Source organism: Rhopilema esculentum, unplaced genomic scaffold (assembly GCF_057945365.1).
Source record: "Rhopilema esculentum isolate cy_ngs unplaced genomic scaffold, ASM5794536v1 HiC_scaffold_36, whole genome shotgun sequence".
Classification (NCBI taxonomy): Eukaryota; Metazoa; Cnidaria; class Scyphozoa; order Rhizostomeae; family Rhizostomatidae; genus Rhopilema; species Rhopilema esculentum.
The window spans coordinates 697,827-716,323 of NW_028300847.1; the positions used below are offsets into that span (position 1 = coordinate 697,827).

The following is an 18,497-nucleotide window of genomic DNA, read 5'->3' on the forward strand; positions in this document are numbered from 1 at the left end:
TATACTACAAATTTAGCTTTTATTGTAATTTAAGGTTTTATTTTATGAAAATGTTGAATAAGTACACCACTATCGTAAGCTAAACATGGTTTTACCCTTCTAAAGTGCCTTTTGAAAAATTAGGTTTTTTGGAGTGGTTAATTCGTAATGGAACTTTCCTGTGAGAAAAAATGTTTCCTTGCAATTTGTTGATGTGAAAAAATATTTTCTTGTGATTATCAATGGTCATACCACTATTTTGGTCCATTTCTTTGGCTATACGGTCTTTGGTTATACGGTGCAAACAGTTTAGTTTGGATACATTTAAGAAAATCACGTCCGCTAGCTTTTTAGATAGGAGGCCCTCGTCGCTTTATTGGCAGGTAGTTTCGTATTTTGATCTGTGTTCAAGCGTACAGACCAAGGTTTGAATATCAAAATAATTTAACTACATAAGGATCCTGAACGAAGAACTGACACTTCACGGCTTTGATATAATTAAAAAGGACAATATCCATTTCTCTAATCTAGCCAGGGATGGACCTTAATGAGGGTGGTACCTGAACATATGCTAGCAATTAATGCAAATTTATGAGATTTTACTAAGAGAATCATTGCTCCAACGAAAATGACAGTAACAAGCCCAGGCGATACTTACAGTGATTTCAAATGCAATCGAAATAGTTATGCTTGAGCAGCTTGTTACAGTCATTATTTTGATAATCTTGTTAGCATTAACGATCTAGTCATATCAAGATAAAAATAAAAGTTCTCTTATTTTATCTTGGTCTTTTAAAAGAGTTGATGTGCCCCACAGTGAGAACATTGAAACCACATGAGTAAAACGCATACAGACCTATTTTCTACCTAATGCCAAACTATATTCTCTAATTGCTAATTGCTATTCACTCATTGCTAACAATGGGCCTTTGCCAGCGTGGTAACGGTCCAAACAATGGCAGTAAACGTCTACGGATTAACCAAAATTTATTTCAGACTGTCTGAAAATGCATTGTGAGATGCTTGCGTAGCGCAATGGCTCATTGTTAGCAATGAGTCTTCAACGTTGATATTCTTGAGACTGGTATGGTTACTACATGATTCGCGGTATAAGGAAAGTAGAGGCATCTAGGCTCAATTCCTCCAGAAAGCAGAAACTTGCTGAAACTCGTAGCCTTCTAGGTATAATAAAGCCATGTTTCCGCAAGAGCTGCAGGGTATTGATTGGGAAAATCTTTTTACCCCCTATCTGATGTACCAAATAGGAATGTGAATGCGCCCTCTCAGAGTCAAAAGGCTCTGATTTTTGAGATTGAACAGTTATATGATTTTTGAAGTGATCTTTGATTATTTCACATTGCTATTTTTATTCAGCACTGTTTTCCCTCTTAGTTGTGTATGACTACATTCCCAAAACACCCTAGGTTGTTGTTGCTGTTGTAAAGAAGGCCAAACATGGAGGGTGCTGGTTAGCACGAGACTGCTCTCATCAAATCCGTCTCTTGCATAGCCGAAGATTTGTATATAACTTATTTGAAATATTTGTACAGTTCTGCATGAAAATGGTGCGAACGTTACTCTGCCAGCCGCTTTGTGATCCAAAAGTGTTCTCAGATAACTATGAACCGACTTGCTGCTGTTGTACTCCAAATGGACTCATACTTATCGGATCAGGTTCTGGGAGCATCCATGTCTATTCTGCATCAGGAAGATCAACTTGCCGCATAGTTCACAGCTTTCCAACTGCTGGGATCTCTAAAAAGTTGGTTTACTGCTCCTTCCGTGGATATATAGTCTCTGTGGAAACTAAGTCCCTAGAATCTCGCTCTGGTGGTACAAACAGTAGGGCACACAATGCCAGAGTTTATGTTAACTGGACTAATCTGCCTGGAGAGTCATCATATCTAACTCATCATCGTGCAGGGTATATATTGTTGATTTGTTGATTTCAGTTGCACAAGCAGTTAATGCATGATATTTAAAAAACACCCCTTGGAAACATCTTTGGCAGAAACTTGATAAGCAAGCAGAGGATTACAATTGCTTTAAAATTAGAGAAAACACATTAGAAACTATAACAAGCTATTTATAAGTTATGTTAAACCAAATGAATAGGAGATGAAGGTGGTAAATGTTATTTAGATTTAAATACCAGTTGATCTAACAAATAAATGAAAAATTATCTTTGACAGACAAACAATCAATCTGCTTTCTTGAACGATTAAAGAGGGCACTAATGTTCATGTTGACAATCACATTAAATGTCCAGGCTTGGTGTCTGCACTTGAACAAACTATTAATGCTTCATCCTGCCCCAACCCCCCCCCCCCCCTTCACCAAGTTGCTCTTCACTCTAATGCTCTAATTTTACCAAGAAGGAAACAATAGTGAGAATGTGAGAAACGCATTTCGATTTAGCTTTAAATTGCCCTGATTGAATTCATATTATCAAAAAAGTAATGGAGGGGAAGTATGAAATGGATGCCATGTTAAGTCAATTATAATTATAGATGACTGTATTTTTGTCATATCCTTGCTCTAGTAAGTGCACATAGTTTAGATAATATTAGTATTAATAACAAAGGATGTATGTTTACTCTTGGTTGGTCAAAAACAAAAATACAGGTACTATGTCTAGAGGATGAAAGGGCTCAGTGTTCCAAAAAAATTCAGATGGGACCCTGGGACGCTGAGATAAAGAGTATGATTATTGTTTCCCATTCAATACTTTTCAATCCCGTTTGATTATTATGTGCTATTAGTTTGACTACCATTTAGAGGGCTACAGCCAACAGTCAACTTGAAAAAGGGTCAATCATTCAGGAAAATTTGTTTCTGCATTGAATAAACCCTAACTGCATAATTATTTTGCTTTATTGTTATCTTATGCCTTTTTGCTACTTATGTTTTCTTTTTGTTTTCACCATGGTTCTCATGCTTTTCATGCTTCTCTCATATTACAGGTATTCTAAAGAAACCTCAAGCATTCATAATTATGCTGGAAAATATTTGGTCATTGACATCCCTATTAAATACTCGGTGACTGACATTTCATGCTGTGAAGAAACTGGAAATCTAGCTGTTGCAACAGAAGCAAAATGTTATCTGTTCATCTGTAAAGCCATTCATTTTGGAAACACATCTGAAAACAATTCCATTGTTGATTTTGATTGTGCACTTGAAATTGATTCTGGTTTTCAAATCAACCAAGTTTCCCTGTTCAGATATTATATAGCACTTGTCTCATCACATGAAATTAGGGTTATTAATGTTATTATGGATAAAGAAGACACAATATCCCAAGCTGAAGATGTTACAAAAAATATCCAGTATGTAAATCAGTCAATTTTTTGCAACTTTTAAGGCATCTTTATTTATGTTGCTCACCAAATTCTCAACATATGTTGTGACAATTTTTTGGTGAGACTTCAACTAGGTAGACCAAAGATTTTAAATCAAATAATATAATAATAATAATAATACGTCTAGAGCCCAACATGGGCAATACACTAGCAATACTAAATCAAAAAACAAATTTTATTTTAACCTAAATTTCCACTTATAACTTTCTTTCGAGCTCGGTGCTCTTTTCGTCTTTCATAGATCGCAATTCGATTTGCATTCACATTTTGACAGACATTTGCAATGGTTCGTCTCCATAGTTGACGATCAACAACCAGTTCTTGCCATTGGCCTAAGATTCTTCCAGATTTAAGAACGCTTTTGCACGTATCTTTATATCGTAGTTTCGGTCGACCAACAGAACGAGTGCCTTTGTTGAGCTGACCATACATAAGAGCTTTAATGGGACGATTGTCGTTCATTCTTGACACATGACCAAGCCAACGTAGACGATTTTTAATGAGTGTTATTTCTATATCGTCAACATCTGCTCGACGTAGTACTTCTTCATTGCTTACAAAGTCACTCCATTTTATTCGGAGAATCTTCCTCAAATGCTGTTGCTGGACTGTGCGAAGCTGATTGATGTGGTGTCGATACAGTGTCCAGGTTTCAGAACCATACGTGAGAAGTGGTGTTAAACACTGAGCATACACTTTCAGTTTTGTCGATATTGTAAGGTCATGTGAGTCGAATACACGTTCACGGAGCCTGCCATACGCAGAAGACAAAGCTTGTATACGTGTGACGAGCTCGGTGTTCATTGAACAATCGTTAGTAACAATGCTTCCAAGATATTTGAAACGATTCAGGCTTTTGATTAGTGTACCGTCAATGAAAAACTCAAATTTTAAATCAAATTGTCTCAAAATAAACATTAATGTTCAGAAAGTTGGATTTGTCTGCCTGTGCCCATTTCATTAGGACCAATTTATTGTAAAAACCATTCTGTTTTGAAGAATTGTTACCTATAATAAATCAAATTCTATTTCCTTAGTGAGCAACAAACAAGTGGGGAGGCATCATCAAATGAATCTTCAAATTGCTTAATATGCAAGGCAAAAGCAGATGAAGATTTTATTCTATGGAATATTGATCAAGGTTCTTCACAAGGCCTTGACAGTCTGGAGCACGAAACTCTTGTGATACAGAGGGGGAAAAGTCCTTCAACAACACAGAATACCCCAACATATGTTGTTGAACAGAGCTGCGTGAAGATGAATACCATCCGTCAAGATGCTACCTTCATTGATTCAGAAAATACAGCCAAAGAAGTCATTGGACCAAAAGAAAATATAAAAGGCCATCCCCTTTTGGTTATAAATGTTTTCAGTGACAGTTGTTACACTGATATTCGTCATGTTACAATGTTATATAGAAGGTTTTATAACGAGCAATTTGATCAGACAGAAAGTTTTTTTATTCACAGCTTGCAGCTGCTGCCAGTTTATGCAGGTAAGCATATTTCTAATTATATTTTGTAAATATTGAAAATTGCTGTAAATCCTACCATTAAGTTCAACTTTTGTGTTCAAAAAAATTGTCTGTCACAACATAATTCAATTGAACATAATAAGTCTATGAGATTTCCAAATATTTTCCAGCTGACACTTGTCAGTGTATAATGTTCAAAGGTAAGCAGAAATTCATATCCAGATGTGGATGGAAAGTAATACAAGACAAAGAATAGCACCTTTGATTGATTGGTTCTTTGTTTTTGACCAATTAGAGCTACTAATATCTCACCTTTGAAGAGTCAGTATGAGACTCTGTCTACACAAGTTGAGTTTTCTTCTGTCAAGCATATTAAAACACCAGCAGTCTACAGAATGCCCAAATGAAATGTGATTCATCTATTGGTCAACATTTTATTAAGAATCCAGAGTGCCCCTAAACATTCAAGTTTTCATTTTAAGCATTTTGGAACATGTCAACAGAGAATTCCGGCTTGTGTGAGCAGAAAGAGTTCGTTTTCTCTCTTGGCTGCCAAAAACAAAAGACTAATCAAACGCACTATTTTTGCTCTCATTTTTTTTACCCACATCTGGATATAAATTATAAGGAAATAGAAAATAGCTTTGAAATAGGTAAATTGTACTTAGAATAAATAAAAGATTATTTATTAACAACGTTTGAGCATAGGCCGTTATCAATACAAGACATATCTAGTACATGCATCTAGTATATTTCTTTTTCTGACATTTTTACTGTGATGTGTGTCAGACGAAAAGTACTTTAGTATGACATGTTTCCTTTTTACGTGCTATTTTGAAACATTATTTTGTTGCTTTTAGATATTTCGCCCAATTATTTATAAAACCCATCTGCTGGTCATGTTAATGCTGGTCATTTGAATGATTGGAATATCCATTTCTATAGTCTGGACTTGAGATTTTGTCCAATGGAATGACGCTCAAGGAGATATCTAAGGGAGCCTTCTGATTAAAAGGACAACAACCTGGTTCGATGTAGCTTGTGTTTAAAGCATGCTTTAAATATGTTTTTCAGCACTAGTTTCAAATACCATCTAAATCAGTCATTTTCTGTTTTTGTAAGGTAGTATTCCCTTCTCGATTAGCTAGCCCTAGGGAACCCCTCCTCCGAACCCTGTTTACCTCAGGGAGTATTTCTTCAGCACCCTATTTGTTTAAAAGCTTGTGCTTGATACATGAACAAATAATAACATGTAGAACTCTGTACATTTATTCTAGATTTTCCCGCAAATTTAAACGCGAATTCCAACACCCCTGATATTATTTTGGAATCTCAAATGGAATCGACAACTCATGGCACCCTTCTTTCGTTGGGATTATTTTTCTCAAACGGACGGAAGGGGTTCTTGTACGACATGCTGAATTTTCCAAGACTTCTTACGGAGTACGATTTTACTGAAGAATGCATTTCTGCATGTCTTGCACGCAAAATGCTGCATGTTGTCACAAGAAATGGCTTGGAAACATACACGACACGACTCTATTCATCTGCAGCGCAAAATGCAAAAAGTTTTTTTCCTGACAGCACTTTTATGCCATATGAGGCCCAAGGTAAGCCAGTTTATTTTATCATGCTCTGTGGGTTAGGAAAGGTGTTTATAAGCTGTTGATGACACCGTATTTTATCACTCTTCTTTATCATATCTCATTTGAGAAAACAGAATCTTCGAACATGAACACTCCTGTTCATATAGTTAATGTTGTTTTGTCTAGACCTGTTCATCTTGCCAGGAACATTGATCAGAAACCTCTTGTTGAAATGAAACCTGTTTTTTCAGTAACTGTTGTTTGTATTAGTCTATTTGAAGGTAATATTTCATTCATCAAGGTCGCGAGCGAGCATACTCATCCGTTAGTTTCTCCTCTGGAAGTGAACTGGACAGCAAGGGCCACGTTAGTGACGTATTGGCATATTTTAGTGAAGAAGAGCATGGCGAGTCTCAAGACGGAATCACACCTAAGGAGGGACATTTCACCAAAGAACCTCTCGAGCGACGTGCATCGTCAAGTCAGTCAAAATCTAGAATGCCTTTCAGGCGCCGAAAGAAGGAAGTGCAAGAAAGATACAAGAACAGAAGCCCTGCTAGCGACGAAGAAAGTTCTAAACGAGAGAGACTCCTTAGTTTGAGTCTCTTGCACAACACGGCAGAACCAGTTGTTTACAACTGGTTGGATTTGATACAGGTTTGAGAGAAAGAGTCCTGCTATATTTTTATTGATTACACTGTTATTCACCTGCCTTTTTTAAAAATTCCTATTTGAAGCTAGCATTTTACTTTCATTGGCAGTTATTTTTTTAGAATTTTTCTCTAGATTTTTCTTGCTTAACTATTTTCAACTGTTGTTCACAACCTTCAATTACTTTTGCACGAACCATAAGTCTATGGTCGATACTTTGGGAGTTTACAGACAAGTTGTGTTGTTTGTTCTCACTTAACTATTTTAGATATCCTGTTTTTTATGCTAAAACTAGTTCAACGAAAAAGTAGATTCATTTTGTCTCACTTTGTATTTAATTCCTTTATGATTATGAGTTGTGATACAGATTTGATAAGCTAAAGCTAGGCGTCTGAAATTTATGTATAGTGCATGCATACTTGCAAGCTTAACGTACTTTATATGGACTATGTCCAGGTGCATTTCGTTAGTCATTGATTGTACTATATCCCCATTGATTGTACTTTACAATAGATCTATTGTTACTTACCCAATCTGAAACGAAAGGCTAATTCTCGATGTTTTCTTAATCATAATCTCTGAGCTGTTGATTTACGGGACATATTATCTTTTATAGTATAGCTCTCTTGGTTTACTTTTCAGATTTTTATCTTATAGCCATGCCCTCCCACAAGCATTGAAATTTGCCTCATTGCAATTTACCCACTCAGAGGATTCACATTCATTGGGTCGACCGAAAAGCACATTGTTTTGTTGCAGAAGACCTTCGAGTTTAAGTAAGTTATGTTTTAACATCGATTTTTATTTACATATATATATACATATATATTTATATCGAACAAAAGTAAGACGTAGGTACTAGTAAAAAAATATACGAGATGACTGCCCACTAGTTATATATTTATATATATTTATACACAATATATATATATATATATATATTTATACTCAATCTGCAGACAGTACTGTTTCGCCCTTTGTGGACTCATCAGTGCAGCACAGAGCTTGTCTGAGACACAACCTAAGCTATGCTGTCAGAGCAACAAGGCAGTTTAACGGATTGGTTGCGAGACCCTGCCAGAGTTCTCAAACAGCGCATGCGCAGTTAGCTTCGCATAATGCTAGAAGCAGGTCCCACATCAGATGTTTTGAGTAGCTAGAGATCTCCTGAAGAGTGACTTATTCATGAAACTGGCTGGTAGAGATAAAACATGTAGTTTTATTTTCTCCACCTCTATGCTATATATATATATGCTGGATTCATTGCTTCTTATATAATATTTTCCTCTCGTGCATTAAGCTGTGTGCTCCTGTTTTATAGGGATAAACCTAGCTCCCTTATGAAAGAGCGAACAATGCCTTGGAATGTATATGTACGTGAAATAACCCCTGCACTAGACGTTGCCATAGAAATCGTAAGTCTTGTTTTGTTTCCCATTACCACACGCTTGATATGTGGTCCCTACATTCATAGGCAGTATGTACTTTTTATTCCGAGAATACACGCAATGTTAGAAAGGATTTCAAGTGGCAATATTTATAAATCACTTAAGTATCATTAGTAGCTCATGTAAAAGGTGTTTATTGAATTTTGTTTGGTTTTAAGTAGCTAGTGGTCTTTGCTTTACTAACTGATGGCATCGCTTGGCACCAGAGCAAGAAAAAGCAGTTTGGAAGATATATTTTAATTCGGTAGTAATTTGTTGTAAAAAACTGGTTATGAGAAGTGACATGCCACAAAAAGAATCAAAATTCAGAATGCAGGACTTGCTAAGGCATAAGAACAAAATCATGCCGAGGACTTTCCTATACTGATAAGCTTTCTCAGTCAAGTGCTTATATTATCATTTTGTATCAGTATTTGGAATTTTTTCAGATGAAGTTGATCGAGGGCTCCGAATTTGCAAACCCGAATGTATTCCATCAGCTGATCTCCGAGTCGCATCTATTTCTAAAAGCGGATCTCTCATTCAGTACTGCAGAGGATAAAAAGGAGGCATTACGTCTAGCTATCAAAAGATCTGCTGTCAAACTTGGTGACTTTTTCTCCAGGTAAATCCCTAATACACCTTTTCAACTAACCGCGTCAAAGGGAACAATGGGGTGAAAGACCGCGCGTCCAAGCCTAAGTAAAATTATCAAGGCTGTATCTAAATATTCTCCTTTATTTAAGTTTACTGTGTCCTGTAATTTCCCTGTAAATCTAATCGAAAGTTTTCATTGCTTTTGAACTTTTTATAAACCGTTAACGTAGCAAGCTTGTCTCTAAATGGAGGCCAAGTTGACATTAGAATTATAGGATTAGCTTCTTTTGATGCGTCACACGAAAAGACCTCTGCATTTAGCGTCCTGGGTCAATTTCCTTGCTTTCTCAAATTTATTGTAGCTACAACAAGACTCCTTCAATTAGCTTGTCGCTTTACCCTTTTGTATTGAAAGACATTTTAGCTGCTCGTTCTTATCCAAACAATATATATTTAAATCTAGTGTGATTTACAATTTAAGGAGAAAGATATGTTATCTTAAATATTGCTCTTTGTTTCCTTTTGCATTTTTACCTCCCTCTCTTTCCTTATTCTAATCATTATATCTTACCTAACGGAATTTTTGCGGAATAACTTTTTGCGATTTAAGGCCTTGTTATGCTTTGCTGAAAAATGTTTGCGGGTAATACCATTTCCCAAAATTTTGCGGCATTAATTTTTGCGACCTTCCCTTTAATTTTGAAGATTGACAGCTTTCCGCTAAACTTTGCCTAATGCAAACTGTTGCTTTTACTAATGCATAATTAAGAGATTATTGCACTCTTGATGTTTGGACGCTTTAAAAATGCAGCTTTTCTGTATCAATTCTGTATGCTCTTGTATGCACAACCAACTAGGCTTTCTATATCCTTAATGTAATACCGCCTATGTCGGTTCATAGGTGTGGCTCCAGCTTTGAGTACTTAATGGCAAAAGAGTACTACAATATGGCAGCTATTAAACTGGAGCAAGTGCTTCTGAGACACTCTCTAAGAGACAAAGAAGAAGACCTGGTATTTCAAATTCATTTCTGTCTATTTAGCTGTTTGCTGCCAGTTTCATCTCTGGTTAAAATTCTTTGTCTTATCCAGTTGCTAATATTTCCACTTCTTGTTAGTTTGTTGAGTGCTCGTCATCTGCCACTGTCGGCCTTGTTAGGGCTGTCTGTTAGCTGAAATTCCCTTAAAGGTTGTTTGTGTTCTTAGTATTTTTTGCTGTAAACATTTTTGCTTTGGATTTTTGAATTTCATTGCAAAAATTTGCCTTCTCCAGAGCAGTCGCTATGGTATTGGCATGATTCAATATTTGAATGAAAAGGTTCTTTCAGAAGAAGAAGAGGGAGAATCTGAATTGTTGGAGGTTTGTCAAGATCTAGTTTGGTTTAGGCCTTTGTTATAGATCTAGTTCTGTTGCTTCTTTGAGCAAAGTTTTCGAGAAAAGTATTTTGAATTATTTATGCAGCGCAGCTTGTACTTGCTCTCTGGGCACTTTTGTTGTTGGAGATACTTCCTTGCAAGTTGGCCCTTTTTGATAACTTTCAAAACACTTTCAATTGATCTCGGATTTATTGACTGGTGATATTGAATATGGAGAATGAGTGGTAGATAAAGATCGAGATCAACCCGCTAGATAGTTCCCATTGATTGCTATTTGAAAGCTACACTCCTGGCCAAAAATAGCTGAGACATTTGAACAAAAAAGGAATTCGCGTACTATATCTTCATATTATATGCGCTGGTGACCTAAACCCCCTTCCCCCCGGGGTCAATATTGGTTAAGATGGTTACGGAATAAGTGGGGATTATTACATTGGTTACCAATCCAATAAAAGCATTGATTTGAGGGGAAGGGGGCGGGTGATTTGTAAGTAGCTTCTTTTTTTCAAGTGTCTCAGCATTTTTGGATAGCTAGTTTTCTCCCTATCCTGTTAATGAAGAAAACATTTTTATGTAGGGCAGTTGAATGCAGTGCATATGCTATTTTGCTGCCCTAACCTCCGCCTTTAATACATGGTCTCTTTTCTTCAGGAATCAGCCCTTCACATTCTGAATATTTATGCAACCGCTGCTCCTCAATTATTGTCAGATATCATCCTCAGACCCAAGTTAAGAAACGTCCCGGCTGGTTTGTGTATTTTTTTTTTATTTAGATTATGAAACATATACACTTAAGAAACGTCAATCTGACTTGACTTTATGCTTCTTGTTTGGCTAAAGGAATGATAGGTTAATGTTGCCACGCCAACGTTGCTTACATAGATCTTTTTTTGCAGACAAAGCTGTATCGCTGTTGGAAAGTTTTATCTCTCCCGGAGACCGCAGTTCAAAATACAAGTAAATTCAGATGCACACATTGATCTGTGTTGCTCATTGAATTAGATCCCGTCTCTGGCTATTTATTATCAAGTGCCTTTGGTTGAACCAAGTTGCTTGGAATTTCCTTTTTGCATCGACTTCGTGAGGCGTTTAGGTATTAAGATGTGTTGCTTAAAACACAGTAATCTACCGGAACTCTTTTTAGCGGAAGAATTTCAGGCATCATTTCTCTTTGTCGAATATCAGACGTGGTCGTAATAGAGTAGCCTAGAATCATGGCTATCTATCCGATGGACTGCTTTTTGTAATTTCAGAATTTCTATTTAAGGTTCCAGGCATTTCGTGGACTTTTTCAGACCTTTTTTAAAAGCTCCAGCTTTGCTATTTCCAATGTGCAGCTTCTAACAACTGTTGTGGAATTAAACTATCTAGGCTTCGGGTTGTTACTAGTGACTAGTTCTCTCTCTCCTTTTTTTTCGTTTTCTCTTTGAATTCGGAATGTTGTTGAAAAACTCATGATAGAAATCCAGCCTAGTTCTGCGTGCAGCTATTTGCACGCTTGTGTTTTTTTTCAAGCTTGCACCTTTATCTTAATAATGTAAGAAAGATTCCTATGGTTTCTGCTTTTATACTCAAATTGTTTTCTTAGACTTTCAGATTTGGATTTCATTGTGGTAGCAATCCTGCGCTTGCAAGTGGGTGATCTTACACAGGCTGAGCATGTTCTCCGGAAATTAAGCAATGTAAGTTGGTGCCACAGTTGAATATTTTGCGATTAAAACCAACTCGTGATACAGTACAGTAGGGAGTTTTCAGTTTAATTTTCAGTTCACTTAGTGTCGCTGAGGAGAGAATTTCCTGTAATAAATGTTTTTTGCGTCAGTCCTTTCTTGATTTACTGCTATATAGTCTTTGTTTCCAACATATATCTGTGTGCAGACTTTTACTGAAACTTTTCCCTAGAAACAACTGATTCAAGCTGTTTCAAAGTACCCAGACAAACTATGGAATGGAGAAAAGCTATCACATCTTGGCCAAGTAAGTGAGGTTCTGTTTTCAGTCCAACTTTTCGCACATTATGCTCTTTCTGTTATTGCCCTGTCCTTTGCTGTTGTAACTTCAGGCGTCGACTTCACTCATGGCGAATCGTTTGAATTTGCCTCCACAGCTGCTTCGAAAGCATTTCTCAAGAGCTTTTACAGATTTGCTGGTGTTTTTGTATGACAGTGGCATTATCACGCTCAGCAAAGCCCTCAGTGCACATGAGGTACGTCTATGATTGTATTTAAGCTAACCTTTTTCTAAAACCCTTTACTCTCGTATTATCTAGTTCTTGACCAATCCTTTTCTATTTTGGATTGTTTTGCCAGTTACGAAGTTAAGCATCTTTAAATCACGCGTTTTGAATTTATCACCAGTTCGTGGTCGTTTCCTACTGCCCATGCACTTTTATGTTGGATAATAGAAAGTATTATTTCTACAGCTGGGTGAAGGTAGTTTGGGAGCTGTTAGGCAAAATTTCAAGGGACTGGACCTGCTTGAAACACTTCTTAATGGTACGATACATCTTTGCTGGTTATTTTCAACAAAATATTTCAGCCTGCCTTTGAGAAAAAATTCCATGTTTCTCCTTCAAATATTTAAACAACATTTAACATTAAAAGTAGTTCAATATTCTAAAGTTTTTGCAATGATGCAATATGTAATCTTTCATTTGTTGAAAAGATATCAATTTCTATCTGAGAATGTACGTTTGATAAAATAGTTTCACGTCCAATAAAACATTGTGTCTTATTGTGACAAACCAGGCTTCGTTGCGTAAATAAGACTTGCCTTAACGGCACGTGCATGCTTTGAACTATATTAGTAATTATTCCTATTGACCTCTAAACATTCATTCTGTATCATGAGAACAAAATAGCTGCGAAACATTTCGACTCCCACTTACGACTTTGTTTAATATTCATGGTTTTGTTGTCTGACACTTGTGTTTTCCGCAAATATCGCCTCACCTAACACCCACCCCAATTATGTCTCTTAAATATGTTCCTAGATGCTGCATCATTGTAAACTTGTGTGATACACGCTGTAAGTAACATTATGATCTTAGTATTTTTATTTGTCTAGATGAGAAAAGAAAAGACGACTTTCCAGAAATCATGGTAAAATTCAGCTTTTTCACCACATTTAGGTGGACTAATTCAACGATTCAGTTAACGAATTCTGTATTTATCTCTGGTTTGCGTTGGAAAGCTCAGATGCCAATTTTTTGTCATCAATATCCGTTTTCATATACATCTTGACCTTTTATTTTAAAATATGAACTAGACTATTTCATAAATCTAAAAGCTGTCATCGAGAAAATTTGATTAAGCTTCTGACATTTAACCAAAGTATATTTCAGGAATAGTTTTCTAGCTTTTGAATCTACCAATAATCCGAAATACGTAATGGTTTATTGGTAGAGCTCGGTCGTCGTTCCATCTAGCAATTTTTTTAGAATCTATCAACATAATCTATATATTTCAGAATCTATAACCCGCTTTTGTGTAGACGGAAGGAGTTCGTTTTCACCCTAGGACTCCTTTGGTAATATTTTCAATTGGCAAACCGTACTGATTGGGTAACTTCAACAGTCATGTGTTCGCGTTTCTGATTTTCTTATTTGATCCACAACTGGGTATTATTTCCATCGTGTTCTTTCGGATCCTTATACTGACGTTTTATACTCTGAAATGTGCCAAATGAAAGGCTTTATTATGTTTCAAAGATATAATTTGTACCACCATACAAAAATTTGTTTGCAAGTATTTTTTTCTTTCGAGATTCGTTTTATTATTTTCGTATTGTTTTCAGTATCATCTTCTACAGCAGTATTTTCTATGGTTCGAAGCCAGCACACAACCAGAACTGCTAAAAATTCCGCATTATCACGTTGTAAGTGGATAATTTTGAAGCATTCTTTTTCTATTAGATTTAAAGCGGACGGTTGAGAGCAGCTGATGCTGTTTTCTTTTCTTGATGCTGATCCTTTTTCGATTAAAATTCATTCTAATGATTTTGGTCTGCTAGGAAAATGGTAAGGTTGGTTGACTGCATCGTTGAAGGATGTCGGTTCGTATGCAAACTCGACAAATTGGACGCTCACAACTTCTCCACCCACCATCAAATAGGTGTCCGCTGACAAAACTGGCGAGGCTAAAGGCAGCAAGGAAATGGACTTGCCACCCTTCCTCCTCGCGCTATCGACCCAGCACAAATGGCTTCTCCATCATTTCCCACGAGACTCACCTTTCCTTAACAATATGGCTTTATTTGCAAGTAGGTGTTTGTTAAATCCATTGCCATGATGTGTTCTAAATTTTTCCTAACTATTTCGTTTGCAGCCCAAAGGCAGTGGTCATTTTGCTCCGAGGTATGATTGGCTCGATAAGCTGCCACCCTTCTCAGGTTTGTGATGACGTAGATATTTCTAGCTGTTTTTTACCAGAACGTATTTGCATAATTATCTAATGTCGCTAATGAACATTTCCCATAGACGCCGTTTTACCCAAAATATTCGTTGCTCTTTTGTTGCAAAACCTCATTTTCTATACCGTTTTGGGTTTATAAGCTCTTTTCCTATTTAAATCGACACAATTTACGAATTAAGAGCAGTATGATTAATTTGCTTCGTTTCTAACTTTCTGCCGTCAATATTGAGACCTAATTGTCATGTATTTTCATTAGGAGACTTTCCCGTTCCCCAAGACTGCCTGCGACGTAAACAACAGCAAAAACTGTCTACACGATCTTCACCCGAGGAATCTCCTTTAATCAGCAAAAAATCCACAGAAACGTCTTTTCAAATTTGCACTTGTTGCTGTTGTAATAGCGTTCTTTTAAAAATTCAGGTAAATCAATCTATCCTATATCTTTTTATTGATTAAGTTGTTGCCGTAGTTTGCTTGTCTGAAGTGGGCAAAAAGCAATAAATCTTTTAGTCGTTGACGATCAATATAAGGAATTATCATCTATCTTGAAGATACGATTGCCAGGATGTGATAGACTGGGCATCCTTTAAATGGTCTACGATAATTTGTTAAAAAGACCCATTATTGTTTCCGTTCATCAAACTTTCTTGTTTCTTTAATTCAGAATTAAAGGTAATGCAAGTTCTCTTGCTAGTATGTTTTAGCAAAACCTCTTATTTCTCATTAACACAATGCAAATTTGGTCTTTAAATAAAGGTGCGGGCGTTTATCTCCATAGTCACTTTCATGCTCATCATTTTGCACGCCGGAAACTTACAAATTGTTGCAGAAATTTGTGGAGAAAGATAATTTCCTTGGCGACGATTCACTCAGGCTACTCTGCTATCCTTTTACTGGAAAAACTTTAGAAGTAAGTATTCACCGTTAATTTTACCCTGAAAATAGAGCTACATTGAAAATAATCATAATTACTGAATTAGGGTCGTTTCCTGGTCAATTTTGCAGGTCGTCCCGAACTTTTAACAATACTAGTCGGCTCTGGAACAACATTTCTTGTTTCCTCTTTGCGCATTATACAAACTTTCTTATGTGGTTTGATGTCCTTTACAATTTAAAGCATCCTCAAATATGTATATTATCTCAAAGGCAGTCGAGTTTGTGGTCCAGACCTACCCCGATATAATGCTACAATACGGAAAGGACATCTTCCAATCGAGGAAAGACCAGGTTGGTTGCACATTTTTAATTTTCACCGTGTTTCATGTAGTAACGAATACTTTATCGTGGATTTGAAAGAATGGAAGGTTATTTAAAAGATAATTAAATAATCCTCCTTAATCTTAAAAACAGCCTATAGTTATTCTCATCATTTTCTAAGGAAGGGGCCATTCTAATTAGGTTCATAATGCAGAGAAAGTTTTTTTCACTGGTTTTAAGTGGCAATATTTAGTTTTCTTTGTTACTTTTTGCTTCGTCTAATTTTCTACTAGCGAGCCATGATATCCTTTGATATCTCTTTGATAAACCAATCGGTTTTTACCGTGATTTGGGGTTTACTGAAATATATTTGTATCGATAGATCATATAATTTTAAAATTAATCGAAAGAGTTTAGTAATGCTTTGCTCTTTCATGATTGATTGAAAAAGATCAGAGAGAGTGCTGCATGACACTTGAAGTACTTTAGTTATCAGCAAGTTTAAGAAGGGAAACAATTCTTGGAAATCGTGTACTACTACACTGAGGCTTGCATTGCAAGGTTTTGTGAAGTTAATATGACATTGATAGTTTTGGAGCTGTAAAGCGGCAATGGAACCACCAAAATGGAAAAATAGTTGATATTGATTGTTTTGTCATTCTAGTGGAAAGTTTTTCTATCTTACCTACTCAAAGTACTCAAGAATGAACTTCATGAAAGATGGAACAAGGAGACATACCTTGACGCATTGAAGGGTAATAATCTTGCTAGATTCGTGATTGCAAATTTTTATATCAGTTTTCAACCTGGTTTGCCTGGTTTTTTATCGGTAGCGATATTATCACGCAATGTTTATATTTAGAAATAAAATCGCGTAGTGATGAAGATTCCATTGGTTGGATGATTTTTAAAATGTAGGCTATCTCGTTTTATGAACAAGGCTAAGCACTTTTTCTGTCTCATATTGAATCTGTTGAATGATCTTTTGATACCACGATTTTCAACCTTTTCGTTTTTATTTTAGGAACTTTAACGAAACTGGCGAGACTTTGCACGCCTTCAGAACTGGTCAACCTTCTTCCAAAGGATGGCACAGCAAAGTTCTTTTTGCCATTTGTCGTAGACTCATACCAAATTCACCGTGCAGTGACTATGAGGAATGAAATCCTTCAAACTAACATGGCAGTTAACACTTGAATATTTCACGAGCGCCATTGTTTTGCGTTTTTTACAGTTCTTGCTCTTCCCAGGTGAATGAACAAATGTTTTTGCGAACGATTAGACAATTTCTAAGAATGATACAAATAGAAAATTTGCAGTATAAGCTAACTGTATTTTGTATATAAATTGAATGTTCAGATAACTTTCTCGGTTTATATCAAAATTAGTTTTCAGTCAATTTAGGGACAGAAGTTGTTGTGAAATAACGAATCCTTTGTTCACTGACTTTCAGTTTTGAATACAATTCCAGATTTCGATTTTTTTTTCAACTTAAAGCAGCGAGATCCTGTAACGGTTTTTACACCAAAGAGGAACATTCTAGTTGTAATAGAAAAAAATTAAAATAAGAACAGTTTCCTGATGAATTTAAAGGTTTTGAACGATGTTTGCGAGAGATCTTGGTAATTAACCTCGACTGTCTTATCAGGAGAAGCTGTTAACAATTATTTATTAAAATGTTGTACAATAAAAGTAAGATTTTGGAATAGTTGATGCATTCGTCGAATTAATGAATTGATTTCGACGATTTTCCTTTTTCCAGTGTTATTTCTTTCTATGTATTATGGCAGAAATAATTCGCTCTTATAGCGACTGTGTTGTTAGCGCTGTATCCAAATAAATGGTGTTTTGCCAACGAACCTTTGCTTGAAACTTATGAAACCTCTACAAATCTCACTCTGCAAAGTCACCTAATTGATTGGTCCGTCTTAGTCAATGCGAAAATTCTAAGAGTCGATTGAGTACAATAAACCACACCAAGTATTCCAAATTCTGTTTCAACTCACTCAGGGTGCACTCATCGGCTTTATTTATTGCACAATCAAAGCATTAAAATAATTTTGTGTCAATAAGGGCTACTGTGGGTTTTATTGCTCTTTACAAACATCATCTTATTGGAAGTTTCTTCTTCAAATCTAGTAATGTTCTGAGGTTAACCCAGTATTTCTTAGGACTGTGTATTGATTGTTGTGTGTGTCAACTGGCCCTTTCTCTTCTTTTTTGTTGATATTACCATTGTTTTGTCCAACTACTCAATCTTTGTTCTTTATATGCACAGTCTAACGGAATGAAGCAAGAGTTAACTATGGATGTGTGCATAGGTCCCATCACATGGGTCCATTATCGATTTGATTGCCTTCTGTTCATACAGTAAAAACCCGCGTGTAAGTACCTAGGAATTTAAGAACCTTCAGGCAGAAATAAGCCTTTTTAATA

The 18,497-nt window shown here is 36.2% G+C and overlaps 1 protein-coding gene across 1 annotated transcript; it reads left to right on the plus strand.

The window, feature by feature from the left end:
- The first annotated feature begins 1,419 nt into the window (after positions 1-1,419).
- LOC148957188 (BLOC-2 complex member HPS3-like) lies at positions 1,420-17,942 on the plus strand. The gene is made up of 24 exons (XM_089115752.1): positions 1,420-1,903; positions 2,943-3,308; positions 4,379-4,836; positions 6,093-6,425; positions 6,703-7,058; positions 7,710-7,828; positions 8,374-8,467; positions 8,929-9,104; positions 9,978-10,089; positions 10,349-10,435; positions 11,104-11,200; positions 11,349-11,409; positions 12,041-12,134; positions 12,355-12,429; positions 12,560-12,658; positions 12,875-12,947; positions 13,519-13,553; positions 14,248-14,328; positions 14,778-14,841; positions 15,121-15,284; positions 15,643-15,774; positions 16,011-16,091; positions 16,726-16,816; positions 17,086-17,942. The coding sequence occupies exons 1-24, from the start codon at positions 1,536-1,538 to the stop codon at positions 17,256-17,258; spliced, it is 3,789 nt and encodes a 1,262-aa protein (XP_088971878.1). The 5' UTR covers positions 1,420-1,535; the 3' UTR covers positions 17,259-17,942.
- Positions 17,943-18,497: the final 555 nt, after the last annotated feature.